Here is an 18,808-nt window from a genome sequence, read left to right on the forward strand (position 1 = left end):
CTCTAATTTTTTGTTGTTGTTGTTTATTGTCTATCCTCCCCCATTATAATGTAAACCTTATGAACTAATTATTTAGAGCAATGTTTGGAATGCCATAAATATTTGCTGAATGAATAAATGAATGAATGAATGCCCTTACCATGGCTGCAGGGAACAGGGACAGCCATTTTATCATATCACCTTTGCACTGCACACAAGTCAACATACCTGCGATAATATTGTCCAGCAGCGTTATGGGCATACAGAATATACCAACCAGTAAATCACTTATTGCCAAGTTCAAGATGAAGAGATTAGTGACTGTGTGCATGTGTTTGTTCCTCATTATAATAAAGCAAACCACTGTATTTCCCACCATGCACAGGAAGAAGATCAGAAAGTAGGAAATAATGAATATTGCTGCCACTTGAGGCTGGTGAAGATAATAATTCACATAGGTGACATTGATATCTGAGTACAGATCGTGCTTCGTGTCATTGACAGTCCACATGTGAGTCCAGTTTTCTGAAGAGTTGGAGTCCCATATCTCACTCATGGTGGACCTTAACAAGAGAGAAGCAGAAAAAAAAAATTTAATTAGAAAATAAGTTCTCAGCCTGAGCTTAAGAGATAAAATAAAGTTGCATGAAATTTTGAAGGACTTTCTGCAATAACTCATGGGATTTGCACAGAACTGAGTTACATACAAGGAATTCAAATTACCAGGAATTTAGCCAAGAGCATTTGAAAATTTCATTTTATGTTATAAGTAACAATTATTATTACATCTTATTTTGCCCTATACTTCACTTTTTTGGTCATATCCTCTATCCATTTGCAAGATTTCTTTCCCCTTCCAAAACTCCCTTTTGCCCTGCCTCCTACTGTCGTAACCTGTCAGATGCTCTTGTTATTTAAGCCTAAGTTACATGTTTGTTTGTTTTTACATGTTTTTAGCTTTCTTGAAAATCTAAACAAGATGTGGTCTTCACATTTTCAAAACACCTATAGAAATAAGCTTCTTGTATTTCTTTATTCAACTTTGACACAGTTAAATTTTTTTTTTATACACTTGTGTTTCAGACAATGTCACCATATTGTGAGTTCCTTAAAACAGGTCGAGTCTACTTATCTTGGTGACACTTAGCAACATTTCATTCACAGGTATTCAATGAATATCTTTGTTTTGAACCTGTATATCTTAATGTAAACATTTCATTCTACCCTTATATGTTGGTTGTACCCATGACGACCCCCAGGTTAGATGACTTACTAGAAGGACATATAGGACTTGGCATATAGTTGTACTCAGACCTTAATATTCATTACAGCAAAAGGATACAACACAAAATCAGCAAATGGAAAAGGTACATAAGAGGAAACTAGGTGCAAGGTTTCAAGAGTCTTCTCCCAGTGTAGTAGCATAACCAAACCAAAACCCGTTGCCATCCAGTAGATTCCGACTCATGGCGACCCTATAGAACAGAGTAGAACTGCCCCATAGGGTTTCCAAGAAGTGCCTGGTGGATTCAAACTGCTGACCTCTTGTTAACAGCCATAGCTCTTAGCCACTATGCAACCAGAACTTCTGTAGTAACATTAAAAAAAAAAAAAAATAGGACAGGCTTAAATCTCCAACAGCCTGTTGTGGCAACATGTTTGAAGTGTTGTCTTTCAGGAAAGCTCATTAGAGATTCAATGCCTGAGGATTTTGGGGGTACTCTCTGTCTACCATATATCAAAATCCCAGTCTCTCAGAAGAAAAGCAGATGTTCAACATAAACCACATTTTTTGTGCGACCTGGGTTTAGTCAGCCACTCATCATTTAGGGAAAGTTTTATGTCAGTAGAGGGAACTGTTTACCATTTAAGTTCCTACATACCAACCAAGGGCCAACTTTGCAAGGAGGACTTTCTAAGGATAGCAGTCTCAGGCCTGCTATTTTAACTTTTTTCTGCACGTCTTGTTAATTGCTTAGACAGAAGGTTATATGTGTCTATAAGGACAAAGAATTTGCATTGGACTTACAGAATTGAGCTTCCATATTCAAATTTTTTAGTAGTTTCATAGAGTTTGAATAGGTGTGGATAAATCCAAATGGGTCTGCTAAAGGTGGCTAATCAGGGCCAAGTTTAAACAAGTTTGGGACATTTAGTGACCTCATTATCACTTAGCATTTCTTGATTATTCACCAAGTGTACATTTGTATCATTTTAGGGGATAAAATTTTAGGGGATGGGGGATGTTTATTCCTGTAAATACTGCATAAAGATTAAGATATGTATTATTCACTTCTAATTTTTGATTTTGGATAGTTTTCTCTTTGTATTTTGAGTAGAAGGAAGAGTACTACTGAAGAGGAATAGTAAGCTGATAAAAAGGAATCATTTTTATCCAATAGTTCCCATTATATTGTCATTTTTTCCTTACATTGCCTCTGCTTTTTAAAATTTCTCTTTGCTTTTCTGCAGTTTATATCCCTAAGCATAGAAAAAAGAAACATAAAAAAGAGAAAGCAAAGTGAATGTGGGCTAGGGTGGGGTTTTGGAGAGGAGGAAAAAAGGACCTAGAGTACGATTTATATTCTCTTCTACTGTATACAGTCTAGCTGAGTGCGTCTTTTGTGTCCAGAGCCTGACATTGAGAGTACCTGCTGCCTTGATGAAAAAGCATTTCAAAGTCTCAAAACAAAAGTGTTCACAAAAATATGTAAAGATGTTCATACCTAAGAAACATGGTAAATACAAATGAGAAGTGTGTGAGGAAACTGTAGCTAGCTAAAAATTGCTATTAAAAACATCTGGCCACAGATTCAGTTACAGCTAGAAAACATTTGGGTAGAATATATTGTCAGACAGAATGCTTTATATTTGCACATTCTTTTTTTCTTATGTCTTTAGCTTAAAGCATCCACAAGTTTCCAAAACAGATAAGCATCTACGGTTCATTGTTGAAACAAGGGTCTTAGGACAGTTGAGATGAAACAGAGGTTTCAAAACCTTTTTTGTGGGTTAATTTAAATTACTCCTCAGTTGTTTAAAAGGGAAGTATCTCTATTCATCTTCCTCCAATGGATTATTGATAAACTAAAATCAGATTTTCTGTGAGTCAACATAGATTTTAAATTTTTATTATTGCCTTTATAACTACACTTGGCAAGATCGCATGCAAAATATAGCCTAGAGAGTTGGCCGAAGAATTCCATTATACAATTATTATATGTGAGTCACAGCTTTGACCATTAGATAGACCTATAATAGTATAGTGCTGGGATCATTATCATCACACATAGCATGACAGTAGTAAGATTAAGAAAGGCCAGACCCTGAGTGATCTTGTGGAGACCTACTTTTCTCAGCTTAATATAGCAAAGAAAATTGCCCTTTAGAGCCCTCGTGGCACAGTGGTTAGGCATTCAGCTTCTAACCAAAAGGCTGTCAGTTCAAATCTACCAGACACTCCTTGGAAACCCTGTGTCAGTTCTACTCTGTCCTACAAGGTCACTATGAGTCGGAATTGACGCGATGGTAATAGGTTTGGTTTTTTGTTGTTGTTTTTTTATTTTTCTTTCTGATAACTTAGAGGTTTTTTGCAATTGATTACAAATCTTTAAATGAAATCAACCCTTGACTGAATGACTTTAACACCATAATTTTTTTTTAAATGTAAAAATTATACTTTAGATGAAGGTTTACAGAGCAAATTAACTTCTCATTAAACAATTAATATACATATTGTTTTGTGACATTGGTTGCCAACGCCGCAACATGTGCACACTCTCCCCTTCTTGACTTTAGGTTCCCCATTACAAGTTTTCCTGTTCCCTCCTGCTGTCTTATCCTTGCCCCTGGGTTGGTGTGTCTATTTAGTCTTGTTTTGTTTTATAACACCAGAATTTTTTAAAGTTCTCTATTGATCATAGTAATTCTACACATGAAATCACATAAGAACTAAGAAAATCATGTATCCCAGTTTCAGGAAGAAAAATTTATACTCTGCTCATACTCATGACATATTAGTTGATAGAACATTTTATTGAAAATGTGTGATGTCTTTCTCTTTTAACCAACAGAAAATCTTAACTTTTCAAGTTAGTATTTCACAGGTTGTATAAATGAGTTTTAAGTATAAGCCATTCTACCACTAATTAGTCTTATACTCTTGATTTCCTGTGGGTAAATGTGTGATGAATAAAAGAGTATGGTTGTGGACTTTCTTCACAGTTCCTTCACTTTTAACTCTGAAGAAGAAATTGCTACCGGTTAAACTACATGAGCTCAGTTTAGCTAATTATATGCATGCAGTTTAACCTCTAGATATCAGTGCTATTCAAACTCTGATTCTGACATCTAGGAGGAGAGTCCAGGCCATAGGAGGAGGATGCAGGTTGGAAGTCATTATTATTATTATTTTCTTACCTGGAATTTGAATTTTATTATGAATTTATTGCTTATCTGCATATCCCATATTTTCTCCTATGAATTTGTAATCTTTTACAATCTAAAAAATACATTGTCATGTCATTGCCTGAATACAGACATACAGCATAAAACCAAGTGTCTATAAATTGAGTTATTCTCATAGATTCACCATCATAACTCATACACTGACTAACAACAGTATTATTATTTGCTTAAAATAGATTATGTCCCCAAAGTTTCAATTAGGAAAGAATTCATAAGGGCTTTAACTTATTAGGCTTAAATATACTGTTTCATACATATGAAAAGAAGAAATGGTCATCTAGAAGAAGAATCTCATTCTTTATTTTTGTATCAATATAACTCCCAGTAAAGGGACCAAATTTGCAGTCAGTTTTCACTGGTCATTATGAATTGAATTGTATCTCCTGAAAGTACTTGAAATCCTACCTCCTGTACCTGTAATATGACCCTGTCTAAAAATAGGGGGTTTTCTTTTTTATGCTAATGAGGTCATACCAGTGTTAGGTGGGTCCTAAACTGAAACACTTCTGAGTTATAAAAATAGTAGAGTAGACAAGGAGACACACAAGGGGAAGACATACATTCATGATAGATGAATCTACAAGCCCAGGGACTCCAAGGATTGCCATCAGCTAAGTTGAGATACACACAGAAGGACCTCCGCCTAGAGACATGACCCGAGTTCAAATTCTAGCCTCCTGAACTGTGAGAAACTAATTTTTGTTCCTTAGTTACCCACTTGTTGTATTTTTTGTTATGATAGCACTAGGTGACCAAGACAGCTACCTAGACTACCATCATATCAGAGTCAACTATGTCTGGTACTCTTCTTTGCAATTTCTCTTTTTTCAGGCTTTCTCATATTATCCCCATGTTTTTATTTTTTAATTTTACTGTCTTTTCATCTTTTCCTTTTTTCCCTCATGTCTTTATACAAAGAGATAAGGATAGAAGGGTATTTACTACCATCTTTCTGATTGATTATCTAAGGTCAACTGTGATGATTTTCATTAAAAGTTATTACAGTTGTTAAATACCCACCTTAATGCTTCTAAGGAGCCCTGGCAATGCAGTGATTAAATCTTTCAACTGCTAATCCAAAGGTTGGAGGTTCAAAACCACCAGTGGCTCCTCTGGAGAAAGATGTGGCAACCTGCTTTTGTAAAGATTTACAGCCTTGGAAACACTGTGGGGTCTCTATGAGTTGGAATCTACTTGATGGCAGTAGGTTTTGATTTTAATACCTCTGGATCAAGTAAATTAAACACAGTTATGACAGCTTAGATTGCTGAAATAATAATTAGGAAGAAAGACAGGAAAAAGGCAAGGACAGAAATATTGTAAATACCTGTGCTCATATAGTAATGCTTATGTTTAAGCTTACAAAGCACTTTCAAATATAACACCACATCTGATCTTGATGGCAACCTCTGAAAAACAGGCAACAGAGGTTTTATTAGTCCCACAGATTACAGATTAAGAAATTAATTAACAAATTGCAGATTCAGAATGGAGGACATATTCTAAATCTCTTGAATCCTAATTCAGTGCTGCTTCCACCTAAACACAACGATCTGGGGATACATGGACATAAATGACAGGCATAATAAGATGTGGAGTCCCTGGGTGGCACAAATGGTTAAGCACTTGACTCCTAGCCTAAAGGTTGGCAGTTCAAACCCACCCAGAGGCACCTTGGAAGACAGGCCTGATGATCTGCTTCCAAAAGGTCACAGCCTTGAAAACCCTATGGAGGAGTTTTACTCTGCACACATGACATCATCATGAATTGGAATGGATTCAAAGGCAACTAACAACAAAATAAGATGTATCTTAATGCTATGGCATGGAATAAAATGATGTACATCTGCGTATCTTAGGCTAAGTTCTCTAGAGAAGCAAAACCAGTAAAGAGTATAAAGATATATATAACCCAAAAAACCCTATATAGAGAGAGATTTATACCAAAGAAATGGCTCACTCGGCTGTAGAGGCTGGAACATCTCAAGTCCATGGGTCAGGCTGGAGGCTTCTCCTAATTCACGTAGCCACAGGGGCTGGTGAACCCAAGATTGGCAGATCAAAGAGCAGGGCTCTGGCTCACAGGCTATGGAGACTAACGAATCTCAAGACTGGCAGACAAGATGGCAGGTAAGAGCAGATGAGCAGGAGCCAGTTGCAGGATCCAGAGTGAGCAAAACCCCATGAGACTTGCCAGAAAGTCCATCTATATTGGATGCAGACCACACCCCCAGGGGACCCCCCTTTTAAATAATTGGCTACTAACAGTAGATCCCATCATGGAAGTGACAAACTACATCATAACTGCCAAACCACTGAAAATCACAGGACTTTAAATCCTCTTTGATGATGCCTATAATTGAGTAAAATTTCATTAATATTAGTGAATAACATTGAAGGGTTAAAATTGGATAAGTTAATGTAGATCACATGAACTGGGTTATAGACTGTTCAGTGGATGAGAGGTACTAAGAATTTTACTATATATCTAAATTTTGTACTTAAAGAATATTCCACATATTCTAGAAATCAAGTCAGTGAACCTAGTTGTTTTAACAATCAATGTAAAATTCTGTTGATCTCCCACAATAAAAGATCGACTCTCACCAATTTAAACAATTTAAACAACTCATACTTCAATTTTGATGCTTATTTCATAATAAATGCTATAATTATAAACAAATGAAAAGATGTCATAAAAGAAACTTTAATGATCAGAAAATAAATATTACAAAAAATACTGTATTTTCTTTGTAAATAGATCTTTCATCTCCCACATGTTATAATTAAAACATTTCTTTTTATTCTTTTCTCTTACAAATTCTACAGCAATTTCATCACAATTAAGCTGCCAAACAGTAAAAAAAAAAAAAAAAAATTTTTTTTTTTTACCTGCTTTTATATGCAATAAGAATACTGACTAAATAAAGTCTTCCTTGCATCACTGTTGTACACTGAAGGTTTCTGCGTCTCTTCAGAAATGAAAATGAGCATTCTGTTGTGCATTTTATGATTATTAAAGTTAGGAATATGTGTAAAGCAATTTCTACATTGGGAAATATGCACTGTATTTATCTTCTATTATGAAATCATACATGCCTACATGAGTAAAATTTTACTTTCCTGAATCTGTAGACTTAGCTCTCACGTAAGAATGAAATTGCCATACTTCTCCACAAAAGTTTGTATTTAAGTCATCAGGGTAAGCCTGCACTAATTTCTTAGATACCATCATGCATTCTTCATCAGGTATTCCACATTGTTTAAGAAGGGAAATACATTTGAAAGAACTTCATACACTTTCACCCTTCTCTTCATGCAAGATTAAAGTGTGCCAATGACGGTGTAGTATGTGGCTATGCAAAGTTGATCTCTGGCATTCAGTGATACTTCTGGAGCCCTTCCATCATTTACTTGTTTCTAATGCTTCTGCGATGGTGAACTGCTTGATGATCACTATTTGGCAGTATTTGTTTTGTTGTAGTTTCAAAATCTGTAAATGACTGGTAGAGATCTGTACATATCTTTAAATTTACTTCTGAATCTTGGAGAGCTTAACTCATCTGATGAAAATGCTGCAATATATTATTCCACATAACCAATATAAATATATACTCTAATGTCTACCTTTGGTTGGGGATGTTTTCAGCTTCTCTTTTGGTATCTCCTTTTTATGTCTGGTCTTCAGCAATATTTTCTAAGGCATCTAGAATCTTGGTGTATGATTCTAGGATGGCACCTGTTTCTACAGCATGCACTTCCAATGTGTATTAGAAAGACATTTTAATAATTGGTGATTGCCTACATATGTTTCCAGAACTACCCATCAGTGCGTAGAGGCAGCAAAAAATGTGTGGAGTAACTGAACAGTAAAAAAAAAATCAACGGCTTCCAGACAACAATCCAGCTCGCTATGTCCTACAAGATTATGTGAATGCATAGCACATGGTATGAAAATGGCATATTCATTAAGTTCTAAAATTTTCTGTTGCATGACTTTATAATGCCCTGACATAGTGACAGCATTGTCATGAGACGGGACTCTGCACTTAGAAAAATCAGTTTTGCAAACTGCGCATTCATTTATTTATTCACATTTACTTAGTGAATTGCTTGATTTGCAATTTCTTCACGTATGACTTTTTTAGCTAGATAAATCTCTTGACAGGTTTTGCATCTGTTGGAGATACGTATCTTAAAATAATACTTAACTGATCTGTATGAGAAAGATCAAGAGTGGAATATAGGCAAACTAAATATTGAGCTATACTTATTTCACCAAAAACAGTTGATTGAACTTTATCACTTATTAAAAAATTATTAGGTTTATTAATTATCGGCATGTTTTTTAGACACATATAATGGGTTGCTCTTTCCTGTGTTACTGTATTTTGAGATATGACCTGCTGAAAATGGATCAAACCAAGCAACGAGTTCAAGTAAATCCCCCCAAAATTCCATTTTGTGGGGACCCAAACACTTCAGTTTTTCCGTGATAAGTTAGCCTATGTTCAGCTATTGTGGTAATAACAGCAACAACCCATTGCAAAACGGCTTTCCAATACTGATGTTCTCCATAAATTTGTGTTTTCACTTCATGAGTTAAGTCAAAACCATGTCTTTGGTTTAAATATAACAACATACAATCTCTATGAATTGAACTGTTTTCATATTTATCAATCATATAGGAGTTGCACCAAACGCTGAATGCATCTGTAGCAAATCGAGAAATAAACGACTTAGGACTGAAGAGTTTGCAAACAAAACAATATATGGAGCCGACTGATGGAGAATACAGTAGCCACTCCCTCTTATAATTTTCACCATTAGCTTTGCACCCTAGAAACATATTCTGGCTTCAGAAACTTGTTTTTTTACCATTCAGAAATTTTTCATGTGAATTTTCAAATTGTCCACTTTGATGCTGACAATCACTTATCCCTCTTGATCCAACAATTTACATCATTAGAAAGAAATTTTTCTGCAAAGCAAGATCTGTTTTTCTGTAATTTATGGGGTCTGTCAATGCAATAATCTCAGACTTTAACACAGTTTCACGTTCTACACCTTTATTGATTTTTTTACTACAGCAAGGAATGAATGAAGAATTTGAAACCAATTCTGTTATATTTGTATTGCTATTAGTAATTTTAGCACTAGTAGGTAGTAGTACAACTATTTGCACTCATTAAACTCAAGTATTCAAAGAAGAAATTGTTTCTGGTTCATTATGTTTTAAAAAGGAAGATAATTTAGGATTGTCTTTAGGGATTCACAAATCCTTTTTTTTTTTTATCTCCTGCGAGCTTTCATTTTTGTGCTGTACTTAGTTGTTGCCATTTCATTTTACCTGGGTATAAAATTACATCACTTTTTAAAATTCGTTCTACCAAAGCAAATAATTTGAATAATTGAAAATAAATAAAACTTATAAAACAAGTAAAATTTGTAAAATAAAACATATATTTGAATTTGGACATTAATACAAAAATTTATATTTGAAAATTATTAAGTAAAAAATCAATTTGGAACAAGTAATTTTATTCTTCAGGTCTGAGATAGTCAAAAGAAAGAGTACTTACAAGGCAGTCGGAAATAATTTCATTCATTTGTTGTATGATATTTGCTGGCAGGCCCTTTGCCTTGAAATAATACTTAAAGATTTTGTCTTGAAATAATACTTAAAAACTTGTGCACTCACTTTCTGTCCTTTGAGCTGTGTCTTTCACATTTCATTGGACTACTATGGATACTCGACAGGGGTGTGAATGATCACTAAGAGCATGATACAAATATAAGGGTATGCTCAAACTGACGGCAATTTTTGTTTGCTTTATGCAGGACAAGATGCTTCATGATTCATGTGATTATAGTGCTGCTGGTGTGTTCTTATGTGGTCACAAGAGAACTGAATGTGAGGTTATACCCAATAAGTCCAAAATAAAAAGGGAAATATACTTATCATACACAAAATTATAAAACGGTATCAATTTCATTTAGTGCCCTCAGAGTACCTTTCCACTAAGGCACTCATTTTTCCTTGTGTCTTGTCTGCTTGGCATCTATAGGTCTTTGCTTTGGACAACTGGTGCCCCTGTTTTGTTGATGCCCTAAGCACGTGCTTACCTTGCTTATTGGGTAATCCATTCCTGAACAACATGCTTGGTAAAGTAGATGGTCAGTGAAAAAGAGGAAGGAAGACTCTCAACAAGATAGATTGACACAGTGGCTGCAACAATGGGCTCAAACATAGTAATGATTGTGAGGACCAGGCAGTGTTTTGTTCTGTTGTACACAGGGTCACTGGGAATTGGAACCGAGTTTTAACAATAACAGACTGCATGTTTTAGGTATATCTTGTTCAATAAGTAATGTGCAGAAATAAATGATTTATATGCTATGTAAATCATCTCAATAAATCTGCTAAACATAAAGAAGTAAAGTATAGAACAAAGACAGAGATTTTTGGAGCTAAGGATTTGTTTTGTTTTTCCTAATGAAACTTTATTATTTAATATCTAAGTAAGTGGAAACAGTACAGATAATACTTATTCTTCCTCTAAAGTGAAATCTAACTTTAGAAAACTGTTTTCAAGTAATTATGTTTTAGCAACAAGATACTATCATTGACTAGAAAATACAACTATTTCTCTCAATATAGCTATGAGAATGGAAAATGCATAGAAAAGTAGTTCCCAGACAATAGAGTTCCATCTAGAGATTTAAAACGTGAGAGTCCTAAAATAGATAACTCTCTCCTTCCCATTTCCTCAGCAGCAGTTTTGTACCAACACTTATGAAATTCCTGGAGTCTATATCACTTGCAGTTACTCCAATTATATTACCACCCTTGTGTTTTGATGACATATCTGATTATACTTGCCTATCAAATTCAAGAAATTTTTTTAAGCAGAGACCTACTTGCCAAATCTCAACCTATTAGTAATGGCATACAAAGTAAAAGAAAACAAGTAAACCTTACTACACTCTCTGACTTTGAGGATGATTTGTTAAGTCCTCAAACAGATTGGGATAAAGTTATATAATAATAATAATAACAATTATTATATAATCATGGTAATGATAGTCAATAATAATAACAGCTATTATTATTAGATTATCATCATTAGAGAGACTGAATTTATTACTAACAACTAGAATTTTATTGAAGCACATATTCTGTGCTTTACATTTATTATCTCATTTAGTCATCACATAAACCCTGAAATTTATGCATTATTATAAACATTTTATAAATTAAAAGATTAAAGGTTAGGAAGATTAAGTAATTTCTACATTAAGCAACAGGTCAAAAATTTGAATCCAGGTGTATCTGAATACAAAGCCCATGCAATTTTTTAAAATAATTCTTGAGTTATCGACCGATCTTAGCCAGTAGTAAGCCATTTTATCATTTATAAAATGTGGAGATCAAGTCAGATGTCTTTTTATTCCATCTTTTCCTTGTACTTCTCACAGTTATCTTTGGAATGAAAAACTCTTAATTTATTTGAAGCACAGACTATTGAATGCTGAAAACACATTCTCCAAGTAACATTAGAATTATCAAATATTTTTAAGGTAAAATTAAAAAAAAAAGTCAAAAATCACTTTTGTTGTTGTTCTTAGGCGCTGTCAAGTCGGTTCCGACTCATAGCGACCCTATGCACAACAGAACAAAACACTGCCCGGTCCTGCGTCATCCTTACAATCTTTGTTATGCTTGAGCTCATTGTTGCAGCCACTGTGTCAATCCACCTCGTTGAGGGTCTTCCTCTTTCCCGCTGACCCTGTACTCTGCCAAGCATGATGTCTTTCTCCAGGGACTGATCCCTTCTGACGATATGTCCAGAGTATGTATGACAAAGTCTCACCATCCTTGCCTCTAAGGAACATTCTGGCCGCACATCTTCCAAGACAGATTTGTTCATTCTTTTGGCAGTCCACAGTATCTTCAGCAGTCTTCGCCAACAGCACAATTCAAAGGCGTCAACTCTTCTTCAGTCTTCCTTATTCATTGTCCAGCTTTCACATGCATATGATGTCATTGAAAATACCATGGTTTGGGTCAGGTGCACCTTAGTCCTCAGGGTAACATCTTCGCTCTTCAACACTTTGAAGAGGTCATTTGAAGCAGATTTGCCCAATGCTATGCGTCTTTTGATTTTTTGACTGCTGCTTCCGTGGCTGTTGATTGTGGATCCAAGTAAAATGAAATCCTTGACAACCCCAATCTTTTCTCCGTTTATCATGTTGTTGCTCATTGGTCCAGTTGAGAGGATTTTTGTTTTCTTTATGTTGAGGTGTAATCCATACTGAAGGCTGTGGTCTTTGATCTTCGTTAGTAAGTGCTTCAAGTCCTCTTCACTTTCAGCAAGCAAGCTTGTGTCATCTGCATAATGCAGGTTGTTACTGAGTCTTCCTCAATCCTGATGCCCCATTCTTCTTCATATAGTCCAGCTTCTCGGATTATTTGCTCAGCATACAGATTAAATAGGTATGGTGAAAGAATACAACCCTGACACACAGCTTTCCTGACTTTAAACCACTCAGTATCCCCTTGTTCTGTCCAAACAACTGCCTCTTGATCTATGTAAAGTTTCCTCATGAGCACAGTTAAGTGTTCTGGAAGTCCCATTCTTCACAGTGTTATCCAGAGTTTATTATGATCCACACAGTCGAATGCCTTTGGATAGTCAATAAACCACAGGTAAACATCCTTCTGGTATTCTCTACTTTTAGCCAGGATCCATCTGACATCAGCAATGATATCCCTGGTTCCACGTCCTCTTCTGAAACTGGCCTGAATTTCTGGCAGCTCTCTGTCGACATACTGCTGCAGCCATTTTTGAATGATCTTCAGCAAAAATTTTGCTTGCGTGTGATATTAATGATATTGTTCTATAATTTCCACATTCGGTTGGATCACCTTTCTTGCGAATAGGCATAAATATGGATCTTTTCCAGTCAGTTGGCCAGGAAGCTGTCTTCCATATTTCTTGGCATAGACAAGTGAGCACCTCCAGCGCTGCATCTATTTGTTGAAATATCTCAATTGATATTCCATCAATTCCTGAAGCCTTGTTTTTCGCCAATGCTTTCAGAGCAGCTTGGACTTCTTCCCTGAGTTGAATATCGACTAATTCTTTTTGGTATAATGACTTTGTGTATGCCTTCCATCTTCTTTTGATGTTTCCTGCATCGTTTAATATTTTCCCCATGGAATCCTTCACTATTGCAACTCGAGGCTTGAATTTTTTCTTCAGTTCTTTCAGCTTGACAAACACCAAGCGTGTTCTTACCTTTTGGTTTTCCATCTCCAGCTCTTTGCACATGTCATTATAATACTTTACTTTGTCTTCTCGAGAGGCCCTTTGAAATCTTCTGTTCAGTTCTTTTACTTCATCAGTTCTTCCTTTTTCTTTAGCTGCTTGACGCTCAAGGTCAAGTTTCAGAGTCTCCTTTGACATCCATCTTGGTCTTTTCTTTCTTTCCTGTCTTTTCAGTGACCTCTTGCTTTCTTCATGGATGATGTCCTTGATGTCATTGCACAACTCATCTGGTCTTCAGTCGCTAGTGTTCAATGCATCAAATCTATTCTTGAGATGGTCTCTAAATTCAGGTGGGATATACTCAAGGTCATATTTTGGCTCTCGTGGGCTTGCTCTGATTTTTTTCAGTTTCGGTTTGAATTTGTGTATGAGCAATTGATGGTCTGTTCTACAGTCAGCCCCGGCCTTGTTCTGACTGATGCTATTGAGCTTTTCCATCATCTCTTTCCACAATTTATAGTCAATTTGATTTCTGTGTGTTCCGTCTGGTGAGGTCCATGTGTGTAGTCGCCGTTTATGTTGGTGAAAGAAGGTATTTGGAGTGAAGAAGTCGTTGATCTTGCAAAATTCTATCATTCTATCTCTGGCATTGTTTCTATCACCAAGGCCATATTTTCCAGCTACTGATCCTTATTCTTTGTTTCCAACTTTCGCATTCCAATCACCAGTAATTACCAATGCATCTTGATTGCATGTTCGATGAATTTCAGACTGCAGCAGCTGATAAAGATCTTCTATTTCTTCATCTTTGGCCCTAGTGGTTGGTGCATTAATTTGAATAATAGTCATATTAACTGGTCTTCCTTGTAGCTGTATGGATATTATCCTATCACTGATAGCATTGTACTTCAGGATAGATCCTGAAACATTGTTTTTGACGATGAATGCAACACCATTCCTCTTCAAAAAAGTTGTCATTCCCAGCATAGTAGACTATATGATTGTCCAATTCAAAATGGCCAGTACCAGTCCATTTCAGCTCACTAATGCCTAGGATGTTGATGTTTATGCGTTCCATTTCATTTTTGGTGATTTCTAATTTTCCTAGATTCATACTTCAGACATTCCAGGTTCCGATTATTAATGGATGTTTGTAGCTGTTTCATCTCATTTTGAGTTGTGCCACATCAGCAAATGAAGGTCCCAAAAGCTTTACTCCATCCATGTCATTAAGGTCGACTCTACTTTGAGGAGGCAGCTCTTCCCCAGTCATCTTTTGAGTGCCTTCCAACCTGGGGGGCTCATCTTCCAGCACTGTATCAGACAATGTTCCACTACTATTCATAAGGTTTTCACTCGCTAATGTTTTTCAGAAGTAGGCTGCCGGTTCCTTCTTCCTAGTCTTAGTCTGGAAGCTCAGCTGAAACCTGTTCTCCTTGGGTGACCTGCTGGTATCTGAATACTGGTGGCATAGCTTCCAGCATCACAGCAACACACAAGCCCCCACAGTAAGACAAACTGACAGACATGTGGCAGGGGGGAATCACTTTTATGGATGAAGATATTTCAATATTTCTGAAGGTAAAAATTCGAGCCTTAGTTTTGTGGTAAGATCACTAACATTTATTTATGTGTGTGAGCATGTGACCATTTGTGTGTTTCTGTGTGTGTGTCTCACATACATATAATTATGTATACTGTTCTTCTGTAATTAGCACATGAAGAATTATAAACCATAATAAAGTAATGCAATGTTGAGTTTTCTAAAATAGAATGGTTTTATCAGTGCATCCTAAAAGGAAAAAAAGGTAAACTCTATCATCTATCTCTCAGCTAAATCAGTTTTTAACAGATGCATTGTGCTGGTGTCAGCAAACATTATACAATATTTACAAACAGCAATTTATCAGGAGATAAATGGAATGGGAGATCAGCAGTGCTGAGATGCATGTGATTGCTACTATATATGCTTTCTTGCCTGGAAAAACCTTTTTATACTCATGATACATGAAGTAAATATTTTGGAGGGTAGTGATAAGAAAGAAGTCGAAGGCTGTACAAGTACACTGTTCTGTTTGTAGTTGCTGGTACACATTGCCTTAATACAGTACTTCATATCTGGACTAGAGACAATACTTTATGCTAATTAGGCCATTTTTCGTTTCCTTGTAGGCAGACAGGAAGAATCATTTCTGAGGCTCTTGCATTGAGACAGAGTCATAGAATGAGTTCCGGTCACATGAATGTGACAAGAGGTATCATGTGTCTCTTCCAAGCTAGGGCTCTAGGGGATTTTTTTGTGACCTTCTCCCATGTTCTCTCTTTTATTCATTTTTGGTGGTAAGAACTCTGATTTGTCTGAGACACACGATAGAAGAATGTCAGATGCTTGGATCATGTTTTGGAGGAGAGTCACAAGGAAGCTGCCATACCCACATCACAGTTGGGTGAATGAAATGTAAACTTTTATTGTTTTGAGTCACTGAGATTTGAGAGGTTATTTATGACCAGCACAGAGTCTATCCTATCCCAACTAGTTTAATACCACTGTTATTTGTTTACCACCCATCTTAGTTACTTAGTGCTGCTTTAACAAAAAAAATACAAGTGAGTGGCTTTAGAAAGAAGAATTTATTGTTTCCAGTTTTGGAGGCTAGGAGCTTGAATTCAGGGCATTTGCAGGGCTAGACTCTCTCTTGCGCGTGCGCGGTCACTTCTAGGGAAGATCCTTCTTGGTTTCTTTCAGCTCCTAGTAGCTGCTGGCAATCTGTGGCTACTTGTAGATATATTTTCACATGGTGCCTGTCTTCCCCCTGTGGGTGTTTCTGTGTCTGTTCTGCTCTTTTTGTAAGATGCCACTCAGAAGGAATTGGGTTTAGGACCCAACCTACTCTGGCATGACCTCATTAACATAACAAAAGAACACACACACCGTTTCTAAACAAAGTACTATTCACAGGCACTGGAGTAGAGCTTATGTTTCTGGATAATGCAATTGGATCCGTGACACAGTATTCTCTTATTTTCTGTATGTTTAGCTTGGTAACTGTAAAGGTTATATCTTACTCTTCTTTGTTTACCCTTTGGTACCTAAACCAGTGCCTTATATATTATTTGTTTAAATAAATATTATAGAATAAGCAAAACACCATGTAATTTCCCTAATTGTTAAAGGGAATATTCATCCATTCAATGCACATTCATCAAGCATCTATTGCATTCAAGGCTGTGCTTGGCACAGGGACTCAGATAAATAAGTTACTCTATTTGTCATAAGAAAAAATTACAATCTAAATGCAGGATAGATATGTAAATCAATATATGCAATACAGGTCTAAGGTAGGAGATACATTCAAGGTGCAGGAAGAATATAAATAAATACTTTGTCACCTCTGTCTGAAAAGATTAGAAATGGCTCCCAAGGAAATAAGTTGTTTGAGCCTAATATTAAGGATATAGAATGTTTCATTGAATGTTATCAAAGAGCAAAAAGTGGGGAATTGGAAACACATTGCCCACTTGGGACCTCTCTATTTTGCACAGTCTTCTAACCATTAGATATATCCCTGGGGTATTGTGATCTTTTTTAGATCTAAGTTTTATCACTGTGTGCTTGGGCACAGTTTATATATGTACTTTTTTCTTCCAGATAGGAAAGTGTTGCCTAAATGTCAAAGGACAACTTCAAATCAAGGATCCGGAAGCAAAGTAGAAAACAGGAAAAAGCTCCCAACAGTTAAAAGGGCTGCAGTGAAGTCCCTAATAAAAACAAAAAAACAAAAAAACCTGTGCTTTAAGGCATCATTCAGAGACTAATTCATTTAACTCATTACACCGGTTAGCTAGGTACATTATGACCTGGTCTTCAATGGATTAGGAGTGGGATGAAGGGAAGTGGATACAGATAGAATCAGTGGAAGAAGTGAGAAGGGTCATGTGAAAGCCTGAAAGTAAAGAAAGATCGAAAAAAACTACAAAACGCTGACGTATTTATAAAAGTACAGAACGCTGGGAAAATTTCATGCAGGGACCATCAACTCCACTCAGCCTCCGAAAGATACAAATAGATTGTCTTAGGATCTGTAGAAAAACAGAACCAGTGGGATATATATATGAGAGAGAGCGAGAGATTTGGAGGAATTGGCTCAGGAGGTTGTGGGTGGCTGGCAAATTCTAAACCTGTGGGTCAGACGACTGGCTGGAAATTCTGGCACTTTTGCGTTCCCAATCAGTAGGCCAGAATGTGGAGAAGAAGAATGCTGACAGAAAATCTATTTATCGTCTGGAGGCAGAATCTTCCCTCAGGAAACCTCCAGTTTTATTCTTAAGGCTTTTAACTGATTGGATGAGACGCAACCACATTGTGGAGGGTAATTGCTTTACTTAAGGCCAACTAGTTTAAATGATAATAACATGTCAGTATGCCATAACATCATCTAGACTAGTGTTTGACCAAACATCTGGGCACGACAGCTTACTCAAGTTAACATGCCAACTTAATTATGTGTTATAGCCACCAAAATAGTACTTGAAGACTCAAAGGCTGACACTGAATTATTAATTAAAATTTCAACTTTACAAGCTTGCTTTCTCCCAGGAGAAAGCAATGTATAGAAAATATTTTAGAAAAAAAAAATCCTATGATAGAGAAATAAGGCTTTTACAAAGTATTGATTATATTTAGGAAAATTTTCAATTACCTGGAAACTTAACATGCAGGAACATTTATCTTCTGTACTACCTGATTAAAGAGAGCATTTATTATTACTATTATTAGTATTATTTTTATATTCTAATTTTTCTACACAACAGCTTAAATCTTTTAAACAGGTGATGTATTTATGACAAAAATTTCACTTTTATTCATAAAAATACATTTGTTGGATACATAATATGCAAATAGGGGAACATAAATCTCTAATTACGTGTGACTGCTTTGCTACAAGATACCTAGAGATTGGCAAGCTTCATAAAAATTATAAATTTCTAAAGCAGAGAGACTTAGTTGATATTATTGGAGCTCTCTTTATACAATATATAAAAGTAAATGCTCAAGAATTTTAGTTAAGTGTTCTCCAAACTTTATATTA

General features: G+C 35.9%; 1 protein-coding gene across 2 annotated transcripts in view; it reads right to left on the reverse strand.

Annotated features, from left to right (window-relative positions):
- The window catches only part of NPFFR2 (neuropeptide FF receptor 2), a 69,281-nt gene that overhangs the window by 11,661 nt on the left and 38,812 nt on the right, over positions 1–18,808 (reverse strand). The window contains exons 2-3 of one of the 2 annotated variants that reach the window (XM_049886048.1): positions 5,774–5,855; positions 208–542 (exon numbers count right to left, since the gene is read on the reverse strand). In XM_049886048.1, the coding sequence (XP_049742005.1) occupies positions 208–535 (328 nt within the window). In that variant the 5' untranslated portion in view covers positions 536–542; positions 5,774–5,855. The remainder of the gene's footprint in view (positions 1–207; positions 543–5,773; positions 5,856–18,808) is intronic. The other variant, XM_049886047.1, reaches the window with a different exon arrangement.

The sequence above is a fragment of the Elephas maximus genome, chromosome 5 (assembly GCF_024166365.1).
Source record: "Elephas maximus indicus isolate mEleMax1 chromosome 5, mEleMax1 primary haplotype, whole genome shotgun sequence".
NCBI classification, from domain to species: Eukaryota; Metazoa; Chordata; class Mammalia; order Proboscidea; family Elephantidae; genus Elephas; species Elephas maximus.